The sequence below is a fragment of the Ornithodoros turicata genome, chromosome 4 (assembly GCF_037126465.1).
Source record: "Ornithodoros turicata isolate Travis chromosome 4, ASM3712646v1, whole genome shotgun sequence".
NCBI lineage: Eukaryota > Metazoa > Arthropoda > Arachnida > Ixodida > Argasidae > Ornithodoros > Ornithodoros turicata.
In genome coordinates, this window is record NC_088204.1 from 3,790,527 (window position 1) to 3,806,546 (window position 16,020).

At 48.0% G+C, this 16,020-nt stretch overlaps 1 protein-coding gene across 1 annotated transcript; it reads left to right on the forward strand.

The window, feature by feature from the left end:
• The first annotated feature begins 1,277 nt into the window (after nucleotides 1–1,277).
• On the forward strand, nucleotides 1,278–15,999 carry LOC135390736 (vitellogenin-like). Its single transcript, XM_064620587.1, has 25 exons — nucleotides 1,278–1,391; nucleotides 2,890–3,032; nucleotides 3,093–3,227; nucleotides 3,755–3,892; nucleotides 3,963–4,619; nucleotides 4,747–4,886; nucleotides 5,054–5,237; nucleotides 5,653–5,849; nucleotides 6,056–6,224; nucleotides 7,069–7,230; nucleotides 7,325–7,522; nucleotides 7,572–7,789; nucleotides 7,859–7,965; nucleotides 8,462–8,730; nucleotides 8,802–8,931; nucleotides 9,338–9,557; nucleotides 10,028–10,325; nucleotides 11,297–11,506; nucleotides 11,583–11,849; nucleotides 11,939–12,076; nucleotides 12,153–12,395; nucleotides 13,276–13,561; nucleotides 13,636–13,793; nucleotides 14,303–14,533; nucleotides 15,749–15,999. Exons 1-25 carry the CDS (start codon nucleotides 1,346–1,348, stop codon nucleotides 15,905–15,907), a joined length of 5,103 nt encoding a protein of 1,700 aa, XP_064476657.1. The 5' UTR covers nucleotides 1,278–1,345; the 3' UTR covers nucleotides 15,908–15,999.
• The last annotated feature ends 21 nt before the right edge of the window (nucleotides 16,000–16,020 follow it).

The following is a 16,020-nucleotide window of genomic DNA, read 5'->3' on the forward strand; positions in this document are numbered from 1 at the left end:
GAGGCCTCACACCATCGTCCGTTGTTTGCTGTCCGCATGATTTTTTTTTTCTTTTCTTTGATTGACTTTTTCTTTGATGTCAGAAGTGAACTTCGCGTACACCAGATACGTGTCTTTATCGCGAACGCCTAAATGCAGTCTGTTGCGTCTGGCCTGCGGTTTCTCGTTACTGCATAGCACAAAATAGCGGTCACGAGGCGAGACAGAGCCGAGAGGGTTGAGGCGTGCCTCTCTTTGGTGGTAGCCAAGGTCGTGCTGAAGAAGGGAGGTGGTGGGTTCGAATCTTACCACCGGGAGTGCTGCCCCCCCCCCACCCCCGTCTTATCAAACGACCGCGAATAGTAGTTTATTATAAGGAACGTGCGAAGTAATGGCATCGTTGAAAGTCAGCGCCACCAGCGGTTGACTGAGCATTCGACATCTTCGGCAAATTCGACATCTTCTCGTTAGTGCAAGCTCCAAAAGCATGCTAAAAACTGGAAGGTGGCGGGTTCGAATCCCACCACCGACTCTGTGCTGCCTGGGGATTTCCCTTAGGATTTCCCGACATTCCCGGTGACATTTCGAGGCGGAATGTCGCCGGCACAGTTTCTACACTGAACCATGTTCAACAACAGCAACAACAACAGATAAATTAGTGATGACGAATGGGGAAATTTCCCATAGGAGGTGAGTCCCATAGTAACATAGTAACTCTCCTATTTCCCATTCCTTCCTGCTACCATTTTGTCGTATGTCCACGCCTGTACTCCGTTTATAGCGACAGCTGCTTCGAGGTGCTAACTCAGCGTCACTATGTGTGCGCCTCTCGTTAAACTTCGCTGCACTGAACTACCCGAAAAATGCGAAAGCTGTCATTTAAGGTGGGGTGGGGGGGAACGCAGCCACCCATAGCAACAGTAGATGCTACGATGCCTTAACTGGCGTTGTCTTGTTTTGACTTTCGTTAAAGACTTTGGTGGAACTCCGAAAAAGCTAAAAAAATATATATAAAAAAGGCTTCTGAGCTGTTTAGTGTACATCCGATAGTGCTCGAAACTAGAGGCGTGTTGACATTCAAAACCTATTCCGTGCACAGTGGAGTGATATGCATGGAATTCCCCCCACAAGGGACTCGGGTGATCACTCGGTCCGTTACAGAGAGAGAGAGTTGGGGGAGAGAAGAGAGAGGGCCGGGTATCGTCTGCATCAGACCCTCCGTGGTCCATCGTTTTCTCGAATCTTCCTCCTCGCCGTAAATGGAGGGAAAGTGTATATAAGGAGCCAGCTTTGAAGGTCCGCTTGCTTCTGAAATCCGGCAGTGAAGTTTTCGGAGGATGAACTCAAGGTGAAAGAGTCCGTGACGATGAAGTTTTTCCTCCTCTCCATCTTTCTAGTCGGAGCCGTTACAGGTAGGGGAAGCATTGAGTGTACCTTTTTGTCACGAACCGCGTTCTTGGAGCTCATACGGGTATTCAGCAAAATGTAACGTCGGACCGCTCGGTTTAAACGTGGTAAAAACTTGCTTTCTTGTAAGCCTCGTGGGAAATGTGCTGTAGAAAGTCACACAAAAAAAACGGCAGGAAACTGGTATTAAATACTTCCAGTGAATTAGATTGATTGGAAAAATGAAAACATTGGGATGCTCGTGCAAAGCTTCCTGGTCCCCTGAAGTCGCTCATCCACGGGCTACGTCTGAATGTGGTCTTCACTCCGTTCTATCGCTACCAGCTATAGGCTGTGAGGCTAGCCCTATGTGGCAACGAGTGTGTTGTACTTGCCAACGTAGAACACATACTCATCCGCTGTCGGACTTTATATCAACGAGAGGCGTACACTGCAGTCACAGCTTGCCACCCTTGGCTGCCGCCCCTTCAACTTGTCGAGCATCCTCAGCCCTTGGGACACCGCGACCCACTACTCCAGGGCGGCCTTACGTCATGTAATTTGCTTTTTTGAGGAGACTGGCCTAGAGGATTCATTGTGACCCCAACAGCGCTCTCGGACATTCCCACCATCACGATCACGATCAGGAACGCCATCGCCGTTCCGATCATCCCCGTCATCGCTCATCATTGTCAACACTCATCATTGTCACCACTCATATTAGACACCCTAGCTATGGGGTAGCGTTCCACTCCCAGAGTGGAAAACCTCTCCACTTCATCGTCACAATATATCTGTTGTTGTTGTTGTTGTTGTTGTTGTTTGGATGCTCGCGGCATCAACGCCGGGTTGTATCAGCCTATCAGGGTAGTATGGTAGTAGTAGCACCGGGTAGTATGGACAGGACACCGGGTAGTATCAGGAACGTGCTGGATCCTGGAGCGAACTGTTTTAAACGTATCGAGGAACTTATTAACGTTTTTTTTTTACGTAACGTATTTTATATCATTTATTTTATTGACGTATTTTACGTTTTTTTTAAGTATTCATGTATTTTTATTGACGTAACGTAACTAACGAAACATATTGACGTTTTTAACGTATCTTAGCTTCCGAAAAATAAAATATACTTCGGGAACTCTGTACGTAACTGAAGGAGGTTCTGCGGTATCGGCGGTAGTTAGTTAGTTAATAAATTAGTAAAATTTATAATGTATAGTAATTTTTATATTGCGGAGGGAACGTTGTATATTATCTTGGGAAAATCCCATACGTGCCTGTGATACTTATTTGCTGCTGAATATATATGTTGTTGTTGTTATTTGCTGTGCAGAAGAAATTAAACATCAAATGAATGAATCGTGATGACGACACACTAAGCGTTGATAGTCACCGTTGGCTCATAATCATCAAAAGAAAGTGTTGTTTGTATCAAATTTTGATTCAAGGTTGAGGAAGGATTGAATGGCAATCACGCTTGCGCATTTCAACCTGAGGTGATTATGTGGACGAAACTCTTTGCAGGCTATCAAGTAGGAAAGGAATATGTTTACGAGTACGACGGAAAAATCCACGTGACTCAACCTGAGGTCCCGACCCAGTCTTCGGGACTTGCCTTCAAGGGTAAAGTCATCGTCCAGCCAAAGGCAGAACACCTGCACTTAAAGGTAAAAGACAGACGATCGCAGCAATGCGGTTCACCTTCATGACTTGGTCCGTGGCTCTAGATCGAAGACTTCGAAACGGCGACCGTCAACTGGGACGTCGTAGACGTTGCGACGCACCAGTTCCCCTACCAGACCCATCCGTCTCTGACGGAGAACCTCGGCAGGCCCTTTGGACTGAAGTTCACGGAGGGAAAGGTAAGGGGTACCAAGTACCAGAAAGTGGTGCCAGCATAAGGACGTCCGACTCCAATTACGCCAGACGAACTCACGTACACCATGAAGGGTACTGTGTATGGCAGATTAATACCTCGCGACAGTAATAGACCTGGGCTTGTGGCGCGACGGATACGGATCAGAAGATTCCAGGTTCAAATCCTGGCAGGCTCGGCGATTTCTTCTCCCTATCATCTCATATTTTTTCGTTGTGATTTCACATTAGTGTTTTTTCTTGTCAAGTGTTCAAATTGCTTCTCCTGTTCTGTATTATATACTTGCTGATGTAACCTCCTCCTCACACAACGCCCCCTGAGGGCACGTGAGGTATTGTCATAAATAAATAAATAATTTGATGTAGCCGGGGGGGGATATCTTGAAGCCCCTGAATAGCGCACTGTAGACTTCTTGGCCAAAAAGGGCGAACCTTGATTGTGATAAGAGCCAGTTCTTCACGCATTAGGTTTTACAGTCGTACGATGTTACAAGCGAATCCTTCGACTCTGCAGTTTGTGAACATCGAGCTCGGCAATCACGAACCTCTGTGGTCGCAAAACGTCAAGAAGGCTGTGGCAAGTCTCCTCCAGGTCGATCTCAGCCATGTGAAGCGCGCTCATCATGCTGATTCTGAGTACAGGGTCTATGAGGTGAGCGCGGCCTTTTGAACGTTCGATAGCTGTACAGATATTGACAGCGTTGCTTTGTCCTGTCTTCTAGGAAAACCTGGACGGTGTCTGCGAAACTCTGTACATTCTCTCTGCTGCAAGTCACGGTACCCCAACTCACCATGGCGGGCATGGCGAACATGCTGGACATGGTGGGCATGGGGGACATGATGGGCACGGCGAACACACTGGACATGGTGAGCATGGCGATCATGCTGGACATGGTGGGCATGGGGGACATGATGGGCACGGCGAACACACTGGACATGGTGAGCATGGCGATCATGCTGGACATGGTGGGCATGGGGAACATGGTGAGCATGGCGAACACACTGGACATGGTGAGCACGATGGACAAGGCGGACACACCGGACATGGTGAGCATGGCGAACACGCTGGACATGGTGAGCACGGTGGACAAGGCGAACACGCTGGACATGGCAAACACACCGGACATGGTGAGCATGGCGAACACGCTGAACATGGTGAGCACGCCGGACATGGTGGGCATGGCGAACACAGCGGACATGGTGAGCACGCCGGACATGGTGGGCATGGCGAACACAACGGACATGGTGAGCACGGTGGACACGGTGTGCGGTTGGAAATCACCAAAGTGAGGAACAGGGACAAATGCACAAAAGCCCCTGTGGCTTTCTACGGACATTTCCGCGGGGATAAATGCGAGAACTGCGAGTCGACGGAACACGTAAGTCCGCTGACGTCCTGCACGAGAACCTATGCTTCTCGAGGTCGTGCGTTTCTCGCGACTTTAACGCCGATTGGCTGGAAGAGCTAACAGGCCTTCTCGGTTTCCCTTTTGTTCCATCTTTCAGCGTCCTTTTGTAACCACCGCAGAAGTGAAGGTTGGCCTACATGGCACGCCGCAGAACTTTGTCGTCGATCACGCCTGCTCGACAAGTAGTCAAGTTTACGTTCCTTTCAATCAAGGAAAGGTGGTTACCATATACGTCAAGTAAGTTTCGTGAATGTGTCTTTCCATCCATTCCACACGTTCACAGATTCCTACTGATATGTGGGATGGTAATGTGCGTGGTCGCACGGCAGACACGTTGAAAAAATTTGCTGCATCGGACAGACAGTTTTACATGATTTAATCTGACAGTACATTTCGTCTCCTAGCCGAACCCTGGTTCTTCAAGAAGAAAGGGAAGCTACAACAGACACCTCACTTCCAGAAGAACGAGGAATTATCACGACTCTGTCTCAGACCCTACCCGAAACAGGAAACATTCAGAATCCAGACGATCTCAAGCACCGCAATGTCTTCTTCGATATCTTCCATCTTGCTGTTGATAAGGACAAGGTACCACGCGCCGTTTTATAGATCATGTTAAGAAGTCGTTTCAAGATGGAGAAAAAACATCGAGCCTTAACTGGTTACTGCCTCACTTTGCAGCAAATGAGTTATGTAAGACGTAAAACAACACACGAAGTGTTTTACAGTTAATGTTCTGCAGTCAAATACTCAACAACGACAACAAATAAATTAATGATAATGAATGGAGAAATTCGCCACGTAAGGTGCGGCCCACTACCCAGAGGCACAATGGGGCAGGATGAGAGGTGTCCTGATGATGAAATGATGAACGATGCTAGATAGGGTCGATAGTCAGTGCAGTCAGTTAGACATCAGAAGTACTCAAACAGCATCTTGTTCTAGTCAAATTGCGTGCATAGTTACTGAAATGCTGTCTTCATGCCTGATGATCTTCAAACAGCTCATCAAGGAGTTCAACGAACTGGCCGACGTCGATTTCACGGAAGAAGATTACAAGGACGCCCTGCACAAGGCGAGCGCACCTCAAAAGTTCACTGAACTATTTCACTCGTTCGGCGCCCTCACCTACGAAGAAGTCTCACAGTTCTACGAGAACAACGTTGTCAACGCCCCCGAAGAGAGGAAAGAGCATCTCTTGTGAGTCTGTCGTTCAATGATTCACTCACATAACCTTAGAGCAGTATCATCGCAGAAGTACTCCTCACGATATGTAGTAATACATTCTGCAAGAAGAACTGCTTCAAATAAGATTGTTCCAGAGCTGTGTGCTTGAGATATCGTCAGGACTGATGTTCACCTTTGGCATTTGTCCCTTCATTCGACCTTGTGTTGTCGATTTTCAGAGCCCTCTTCATCGACTTACTGAGTGCAACCGGCTGTAACCAACAAATCGCTTTCGGTCTTCACCTCATCAACGGAGGACACTTAAGGCATGAACATGCCAAGCGATTCCTCAGCAAGCTTCCTTACAACGTCAAGGAACTCAGCGACGCCCTTTTGAACGCCATTATTGTAAGTATTGTAAGCATAAAAGGATTATGCGAGCGAGCTGACGTAGGCAACATACCCCCGAGACTGGGGTGAAGACAAGGGTACGATGTGTGGTGCGTTCGTTTATTCGTCCCCTTGTCTTCACCCCAAACTCAGGGATATGTTGCCTACGTCATAGAAGACACCTTCCTTTTTACCGATTGGTCGCCACCTGGTCGCGGTGAAGGGTAAAGGGACGCTCTTCCACTCCCTTATCCACCCATGAGTTAAGTCCTTATACCAATGAGTTACAGTAAAGAATTACGGCGTTGTACCCTTTGTCGCGACCAATCGCGACAATAGTATGTAAACCTAATCCAATTAATGACTGCAAGAAATGACCCTGTAAGTTGGCAGATTTTTCTTTAAAAGGTGTCCACTGAAGGTCCCAAAAGGGATATCACCCATTTTAATGCCGACGGCGCCCTGTTTTAGAAGCCATGCTTTTTTTTTTTTCACGAAACTCATTTGAATTTTTATTCAAATAATGAGCGCCACCCATTCATTCACACGGTGCGCAGCCTGTAGTTGGTCTCAGACAGATATTTGAAAAAAAAAAATCTTCGATTGGTGCTTCTGTTCGCGAATCATACAGCCGGGAGATTTAACTGAAACACCCTGTGGATGCAACTACTATTGCACCACTCTCTCAGAGGATGTCTGTAAAATTGCTTGAAAGCAAATAAAGGCAGTCCTATAGAAAAGAAACGTGGTTAGCGACTATATCGAATTCACCAACAAGCGTAGACTGTGGTTATTTCTTTCGTCAATACTTAGGTTCTTTATGGTTCAGTAACATATTCTTTGTCGCTCTACGATACTTCAGGACACGTGCAAGACTGCCTTCGTTAAGTCCAACGACCGCGTCGAGGCTGCTTGTCTTCACGCTGTCGGTTCTCTGATCGAAACGTCCTGTCACCGGGCGAAGGCAGACGAGGAGGAAGACGGAGGGTTCTGCAAGCTGGACATTGTAGGAAGATTCTTCAATGTAAGTTCATAATTACCCTAGTACTGCGGGTTGCCGCCTAGGCGGCGCCACGTAGCCCGCCTCCAGCGCTGAAGGTCTCGTCGTTTCTCTATAGTACTCTGTGACACCGGAAGACGTCGCGCACCAGAGTGACTTCCTGAATACAGCCTACATCGAGATCGCCGGCAAGCTGGCCACGCGAGGCAGCATCCGAACCGTGGCACGGTTTGCCTCTCCCAGAGTGCACTGCCCCGTACAACGTACCGCGGCCCTGTGGGCACTTGCCCAAGCTGCACTAAAGCAGCCACAGCTGGTACGTTCCTCAGTTCGCCAAGCGCAACGCGTGACAGGTCATCTCGCAGGTCCGTCACATTGTCCTGCCCATCTACTTGAACACCAGCGAGGTACATTCCATTCGTATCGCCGCTTTTGTTGGCGTTGCGTCTACGTACCCTGAGCTGTCTCTTCTACGTCACATTGCTCTGGAGCTCATTCATGATCCCAGCGACCAGGTGGCTTCCTTCGTGACGAGCCTCTTCCGAGAGATCGAGAAGTCCAACTTCCCTTGTTACGCCGCTTTGTAAGTATACGATGCATCCCCCGGGCTCCGCGAGACAAGTACTGAAGTTTCTCTTCGAACACTCCTTAGGGCACGCCGGCTCAAGTACGTTGTGCCTCTCTGGAACAACGTCGTACGCTTCAACAAAAAGCAAAAGGAGACGTATTCGCGCTTTCAGATGTCCTCTGGTTACGACGGTAGGTAAAGTAATGTACTTACTCTGTATACCGTAGCTTAGCAATATCTTGTTTTTTTTTTGTTTTTTTTGTTAAGTCATTCGTACTCATAAGATATAACAATCTTGCAAGTTCCAATGCCCAACCGCTTTCCGCGGCTTTTCCCTATCCCTATATCCCCTTGGCAGTGGCCCATAACGTAAATAACTAAATATTTAGCGTCAATGGACGTTCGACAATTTTTTGCTTGCAGACATTTTATGGAAATATTTTGCGAAGCTGTCTTTGGACAAAAAAAAACAACTGTCAGTAACCGTCATATTCTGTTCTATTTCACCTACTGCAGCCAACCAATTTGCCTATAGAAACACGTTGCAATCTTTCAAGTTGACCAGATGCTACACTTGTGATAAGATATCACTAATATCTAATCATATGATACTCAGTAAAAAAAATGCACAAATGCGGATAACTTGATAATCTGTTGACTCAAGAAACTACACCGGTTTTCCTGCAGAAAAGTACAACTACGGTGGCGCCACCATGCTCTCTGTAATCCGATCGGAAGACAGCTACTTGCCACGGAGTGTCTATCTTGCCGCTCAGGATTACTTTGCTGGCTACACGCACGATACATTCTCGCTGGCCTACCAGGGCTGGGGCGTGGACAAGCTGGTCTCGCACATTGTGGCCCCTCGTCTTGGTTCAAAGAAAAACCTGTGGAACTTCTATGGCAAGCGAAGGACCCCCAGAGACACAGACGAACGGGAACAACTCAATCACGCTGTAAGTATATGTGGACTGTGGAGTAACAATGAGGCTCCTGCCCTGTCTGATGACCCGCTGCGTCCTTTCAGCTACCAATAACCACGCGGGGCTACGATCCGTTCCACGTGGACATCAAGGTCCACCTCTTTGGACACAATATAGAGACGTGGGAGTTCAATGAAAGAACTCTGGAGATGTTCCACAGGCCCGGAGATCCTGGTACGTTTTCTTCTTAAGAACGCTACAGGGTATAGGGGCAAAAGAATAAGGACAAGCTTGGTGTGTTGCCATGACCGGCTTTAGTACCTATCACAACAACCAAATAGTGTAGCTAAGGTACCTCAGCATTTTGGATGGGGATCAACATCCTTTTTCCTAAGGTGTGGCCCCAGGAAATCCTCGATGTGTAAATATGGATTCTAAATTTTTATTTTTATTTTTTTATGGAGCGCAAGGTAGGAAACAAAATTATTATAACTGTCATTTTGACAGTGAGCACGGACTTTGCTCCCTCCAGCATTTCGATCTTGCAGTTCTGCAGGGCCAGTGCTCGCCCTGGTGTCCCTATAGGGCCTGGCATTCTGACTCCAGGTTTAGGTAACGCAAGCGTTCTTATTTTCAACAGAAGGCGGTCTGGTTGACGTTTTCACGCGGGTCCTTGGCCGCGAAGTGAAGTCAAAGAACTTCTACATGTCCCGTGATCTCATCTGGATATTCCCCACCGATGTCGGATTTCCGGCTTTCTTGGACGTGAAACAGGCGAACTTCATTTATGCAAACCGTCATCAGATTACAGTCCAGGAGGAAGGACCTGCCTTACAGTTGGGGCTTCAACGTCATTACCTGTAAGTCTTCAATGGTACCGCGCTGTCTTGGAGACAACGCGGTATATTTCTGGATGGGGAAACTCGTAGAATACGTCGGGCCATATTCTTAAACGATCCTTAAATGGACCCTCCACTCAAGCCGCTCCTATCCAGACCGGTTTTATGCTTCAAGGACCGACCTTGACTCGAAACGCTTTCTGAGCTAGGGAAATCCCTCGCGCTTTCCTCAGGTACCACACGGTGATGCCGGGCTTTTCTTGAAGTCCCATTCCTCCTCAAGGGGTGCATTGCTTCTTTCCCCTACTCGCTGGAGTCCAGGCGGGGTGTCCTTTAAAAACACGGACCAAGAGATTCTAGTTCTTCTCTATCTTCTTCTAGCATCAATGTACCAGTGTCTCGTGCTGGCCGTTAGACGTGGCAGATATAAGTTTTATCTCTAAGCCCCAAAGAGTGTGTCGAGCACAACTAACCTAGCGTTACGTTCACAGCTACGACAGCTTCGCTTACGAAACCTTGGGAATCGGCCTGACTTTCAACAAGACTTCTTTCGGCGTTGGATACCACAAGCGTCTGGCTGTGTCCTTGCCTCTGAAACTCCACTCCACTTACGACTTCAAGACGCACAACTTCAAGTTGGAGAGGCCTCTGACACTCCCCGTCGACCTCTTCAATTATTACTTTAAACCTTATTCCTTCATCGAGCCTTTTGACGACACCGTAGGGAAGGGCAGTTCAGAGTTTGCGCTCACGGAACTCCCACTCTATAACGACGAAGAGCTCAGGCATGTAAGTCGGCGTGTGTTCTCCTCATACTTTACTACGCTCCCCTTTATGTTATCTTAGCTGAGCGAGCTTCTTCTGGTTGGCTACATGGTGAAGGCAAAGGCAGAGCATGATGTAGGAAGAATCGTGGTTATGGGATATGCTATGGGCATGAGCTACTAGATTATAGCGACCACGTCATACGGACCCATTCCCAGCGCCGCATTTGGAGGCTAGCGGTGGCGCTAGTCATCGGCCCGGTTATTGCTTCCTCAATATCTGCGATACTTTGTACTTCAGCTCACTTTAGTATTTTTGTACAAGCGGTGGATGTCCCACAGAAGATGCTTCCTTCTAAGGTTGATTATCATCATCATTCTACGCGTTTTCATAGGAACTGTTGCTGTCGTCTGCTACGGTAGTCGTGGTGGTGGTGGTGGTGGTGGTGATAGGGCTTGCCGTTGTCGGCCTCACGTATGTGGGCAACGTCACGACTCACGCCCTGGGGGAATGTGCGTCCAGGGCCGACTTCTAAGGGAGCTGTGCCGACATATGTCTGAAAGCGTCTGAGGAAAACCCAGGAAAAACCCCAGACAGCACAGCCGGCACCGGGATTCGAACCCGGGTACCTCCCTCTCGGTAGTCGTGGATCCACTTCTGCGCGTTCAAAATTCAAATTTCCATCGTCCAATCATGATGCAGGTCTCGCGGGCCGATGAGTAGCGCCCCTAGCGGATCGTGCGGACGGGCTCCTCATTGGCTTTGCCGTGTATGACATGGTCGCTATTATCTACTAGGTCGTGGCTTTAGGGTGTAGCCCAGGTAGAAACCAAAAGTAACCTAACCAATTCCTTCAGTAACCGCTGGCCGTTTGCGCCACTGACCTCAACTTTGTTTCGTTCCTGGCTTCATATGAACTGATAACACTAGACAATACTCCGCGGATTCGCTAAGGTATTCACGCCTTTCTTGTGATGGCTCCGTCTTTGTTCTAGTTCGATAGGACGTACTTCACTGACTTCTTGGGTTATGGAATCAACGTAAAAGGTCACTTGATCGACAAAGGTCGTCAGAAACACCTGCACCGGTTCTGGTACGAGATGGATTGGCGTCAGAAGTTTTACTATCTATACGTAAACCCGCACTGGCATCCGCGGGCTCTGGCCATTCAAGTCATTCCAGCGGAGCAGGATGCCACGAACACCGTAAGAATGAACGATCACCGGTTCTTTTCCGAGTTTGCATAAACGTGAACTATGAACGCGAGTAATTGCTCTTCAGATCGAGCTGGACATCGCCCCCAAGTGCTATGGACCAAAGGACGTTCAACGTCACAGCGAATTTGCCCCGAACGACATCGCGTCCTACGGAGGACACAATACTTCCGCTCACGTCCTCAACGTGAACTTACACCTGAAGGGAGAAACGAAGACGCGCTCTGTAAAGACTGAACTGACGTATACCTACAGCAACGACCTGCTCAAGCACTGGGTTCGCTTCTTTTACGACAGGACGCCTTTCCATGAACAAGAGAAAAACCACAAGAAGGTAAAGAACTGCGTGCTGAACAATAACTAGGTGTACATTGTATTTTTCTTTTTCTTTTTTCTGCTGCGAATAATTTTTCTACCCATCAGATCTGCATTGACACTACGGCGACGTTCCCAAGACCGGAATGGGCCAAACTGGAGAAATTGGCTGCTTTTTACCAGGGGAAGACTGTCGACGCCAAGGCCAACGTTGCATACGGTGCGGACTGCGCTCACGGATCGCGGGCAAGTATTCCAAGAATGCGCAAGCTCGGCCTGGAATCCCTACTAAACCAGTTTTTTTCAATCACTCTGCGTATAGATCTTCTTCCATGGCACCTACGAGCATACTAAATCTGACGCTGAAGAGATCAACGACGTTGCCAGCGGCGCACCGCCGAGCAAGAACAGGTTCAAGCAGAACGTCCTGCGAAGGCTGTACCAAAAATGTCGTTTCTACCAAGAACGAGGCATCAAGTTGAATTACTTCTGCGTTAAGTACCTCTATCACAGCAGTCGCCTCGGTAAACTCAACCTCGACGTTGAGTACCACAACCTCAAGCCGGTGAGTGACGACCATACGCACTTATATTCCTGGTTCCCCTTGTAAAAATTCGAGGATTTTCCTCTGAATGTCACACGGCACTTTCAATGCGGATTGAATCCGATCCGCATCGAGTTTCTCAAGAGCGTTCGGTGCGCGGTGCTACTACATGGTCCAACTCAATGCGTATTGAAAGGTTGGCTTGCGCTAACAGCCCCGGGGGCAGCACATTGAGACTGACAAATATGTTCCTAAACAGTCGACAATAACCGCTTCCGCATTGTGGTGTCTGCTAAGCCTTTATGTGGGGCGCGGTGTCGAGAATGGTCGAGATTAAACAAATTAGCAAACTCAGTCGCCCGTCATACCTAGACTAAAACTGTAACCGTGAAATTACATGGCAATTGTATAGAAACATTTGCAAATTAATGTGTTTTTTTGTTGTTGACTACAAAAAATTCGCTGAGTACGAGGATGCCAATGACGGTCTTCAAGCCGTCTCGAGAATCTCAATCTCTCTCCCCCTGTCACACGGGCAGTCTTCAACGATCATTGAAATCAATGACCATTGAAAATGTGTGTAGTGACACCAAGCTTGTAGCGTGTCAACTCCCCAAGGAGAATTGGATTCCGTGTTCCCCGACAGGTTTAACTCGTTACACGCTAGGTGGCGCTACGCGCATTTTCAATGACGATTGGTTTCAATGGTCATTGAAGACTCCCTGTGTCAAGAGGGTATAACAAACTGGATCGGGTTAGGCAGGATCGGAGTTGGATCCTACTCGAACGTGTCCGTGTAGCAGCGCCCGATCCGCATTGACGTCGATGAGCATTGGCTCAATGCGGATCGAAAGTGTCCGTGCGACAGGGGTATAATAAGATTCACGTTTATCGCAAGCAGTTGCTGCCACACCTACACCACGCCTACCACCAGCACAGCAAGAAACATCCTGGATTCTTCGCTGCCATCTTCGCACACGTGGGGGGACCACAAGGAAAGTTGCACGTCGTTTCCGAAGTGGAAGCGTTCAGCGGATGCCGATCTGCCGACGTTACCGTGACAACCGGTGACGGTCACGTCTTCCGGCATGAGGGCGTGCCCACGTTCTCCCACCTTCTGGAACCGCGTGTTCTCAACATGCTCAGTTACAGCAACCTCCAGGAATACTCGGAACAATACAAACTGAGTAAGTACCCGAGTAAGCTGCTGAATCATTCCGCGGCGTCATATATGTCACGGTTTGTACGCTCTCGCATGCAGGAACGTGTGATCTTCAGGGACACAGCGTCCGTACGTACGACGGGGTTGTAGTTGATCTACCGGAAACGGACTGCTACAAAGTGGTGACGAAGGACTGCTCCCCGCGCAATATCTTTACGGTGCTGGCTAGGGCAACGCAGTCTCCTACGTTTCCCAAGGTTAGCATCCCATATCTCATTAGCGAAACAACACAACACGCATACTTCCTCCACTATTCCGACCTTTAGGCCCTGTTGCGATTTCTAACGGCTTGAAAAACAATCTGTAACCATTTCTGACCAATGAACCAACGAACATTAGAGAGAACTGATGTTCTAAGGCTGGAACAACATAGAAGGGACAAATACATTCAAAGCCTCAAGTACTTCAGTGACTTCCATCTTCCATCTTTCAACGAACATTGTTCCCATATGCTCGAGACTACGTGTGCGGCAGGTTATTAACGTGATTCTCAAAACGACGATGTTTAATGCACCCTATTCTGCCACTATCTGCACAAGCATATACTTATCATTGTTTCGTTACGTTCCTGTTAAATCAGAAACAGGCAAGTGTGCCACCGTTGTCTTGAATGGCCATTGTAGCCGCATTAATGTTATCTCGCTGCAATTACATTATGGTACGATTGTAACCGCAGACACCGTGTGCTTGATGCATTTCTACCCAGGCGGTGAAAATCTTCCTGGCCAACGTGACAATTGAAATTGGTCCCAATGAATCTGGCCCCGTGGTCCTCGTGAACGGTGAGAGGGTGCCGGTCACCAAAGAGCAGCCATACAGCCACGTGGTGGAAGGTGCTGAGCTCTTCTACGTCGAAGCCGTCCAGAGGTACTACCTCCTCCAATCAAACTCTCATGGGCTCTACGTGCTCTTCAATGGACAGATGCTGTTTGTACAGGTAATGCACTCAATTAACTTCATGCGCCTTTGCGGCTTTAAGACTTTAGTGATTTGAGAAGGGCATTGGTGCTGACTGCGAAGGGGTTGGTAGGTGCGTGCAAAAGCGTTACAGCCGCCCCTCACTAAGCCTAAACGGCGGCCGCCTCGCCCCAGCTTCATGCACGGGTGTTGGACAGGGCGTTTCGCTTTAGGACGCAGAATTTTACGGGATTTGCGCATCCATTCGTATTAATCTCGCAGCTATCGTTCTCTGATGTAGTAAGGATACAATCAATTAAGTCGCATAAAGTATTCACTGATATTCACGTACAGAAAAAACTAGGCGTTGCGCAATAAGAAAATGTTGTAGGTTGGAACACGTTTTGAGTCACTCCGCAATGTGTGTGGTATATGTCCCCGTATTTTTAAGAGTAGCCCAGAAGTCATTTTTAACACCCTGTTTTCTTTCTATAAAGCTGTTAAGTAGGCCAGTAAAGTGCACCATGAGAAGTAATTCACCCCACAAAGTCATAATTATCGCAGAAATTAAAGCAGCCGGTGACCTTGCCCTGACGCTATACCGTCCGCGCTTGCTCATTGGTTCAGAGTATCGTCTGCTAGCCAGCATTTCAGGGCTCTGAAGAAACATTGCCCACAGGGAAACTCCCGCGGGACAATGAAATCCTTCATGCCCACGATCACCCTTTCAATCCCCCCCCCCCTCCCGAGGGAAAATGTTTACGGACTACAAAAGAAAAAAACAAAAAAGCCCTCACCCACAAAAAGGAAAAAAGACAGGCGCTGACCTCTACTGACCGTTATGACGTCATAAATCGTCCCTCTCCCGCTTGTCACACCCCGGGGGGCGAGTCGAGAGTGAACAACCGCGGCTGTGTTTGTGTACGTTTTCTTTTTTTTTTTTTTTCATCTTCTTCTTATTTTCTCTCTTTAAAAAAAATGTATGCATCAAAACATTTTGTGCTCGGCAAATTGATGCATATACTTTCATCGGATGTCTTGAACTGCAAATATTTTGGATGGCCCTCTGTACTCCTTCAATGTACCAATATTTCGAGTGTGTAGTCCTTCAGGCTTCGGCTTGCTGTTGTTCACAGAATTAAAAAAAAATCGTGCGAATCCTGCCTAGCTGACTATCAAACGGGTCGTTCGAATTCTGAGACTGGTATTCTTTCTTCTTCTTCTTTCTTTTTTTTTTTTTTTTTTTTACCTGCAGGCTGCACCATTCTACCGAGGCAAGCTGTGCGGTCTCTGCGGCGATTACAACTACGAGAGGCACGACGAGCTGCTCGGTCCCAACAAGCACCTTTACAACGACACGCTCGCGTTTGCGAGAAGCTACGTCGTTCCTTCTGACAACTGTCACTTGTCGTGAACATACCATCCAGTGTAATCATTCCATTTTCGTTGCCATTTTCATTTCCGGGGCAACGTTTGCTCGGGGAAATAAATGTGTCTTAAAGACTCCGTGCCGAGTTTCTTTGCGTT

What these genes read in the sequence shown, in the direction of transcription:
- LOC135390736 (XM_064620587.1), top strand. Translation starts at nt 1,346, where the DNA reads ATGAAGTTTTTCCTCCTCTCCATCTTTCTAGTCGGAGCCGTTACAG. An exon ending in GATGTCCTCTGGTTACGACG is followed by an intron (nt 7,966 to 8,461) that starts GTAGGTAAAGTA and finishes GTTTTCCTGCAG; the next exon opens with AAAAGTACAACTACGGTGGC. An exon ending in ACGACGAAGAGCTCAGGCAT is followed by an intron (nt 10,326 to 11,296) that starts GTAAGTCGGCGT and finishes TCTTTGTTCTAG; the next exon opens with TTCGATAGGACGTACTTCAC.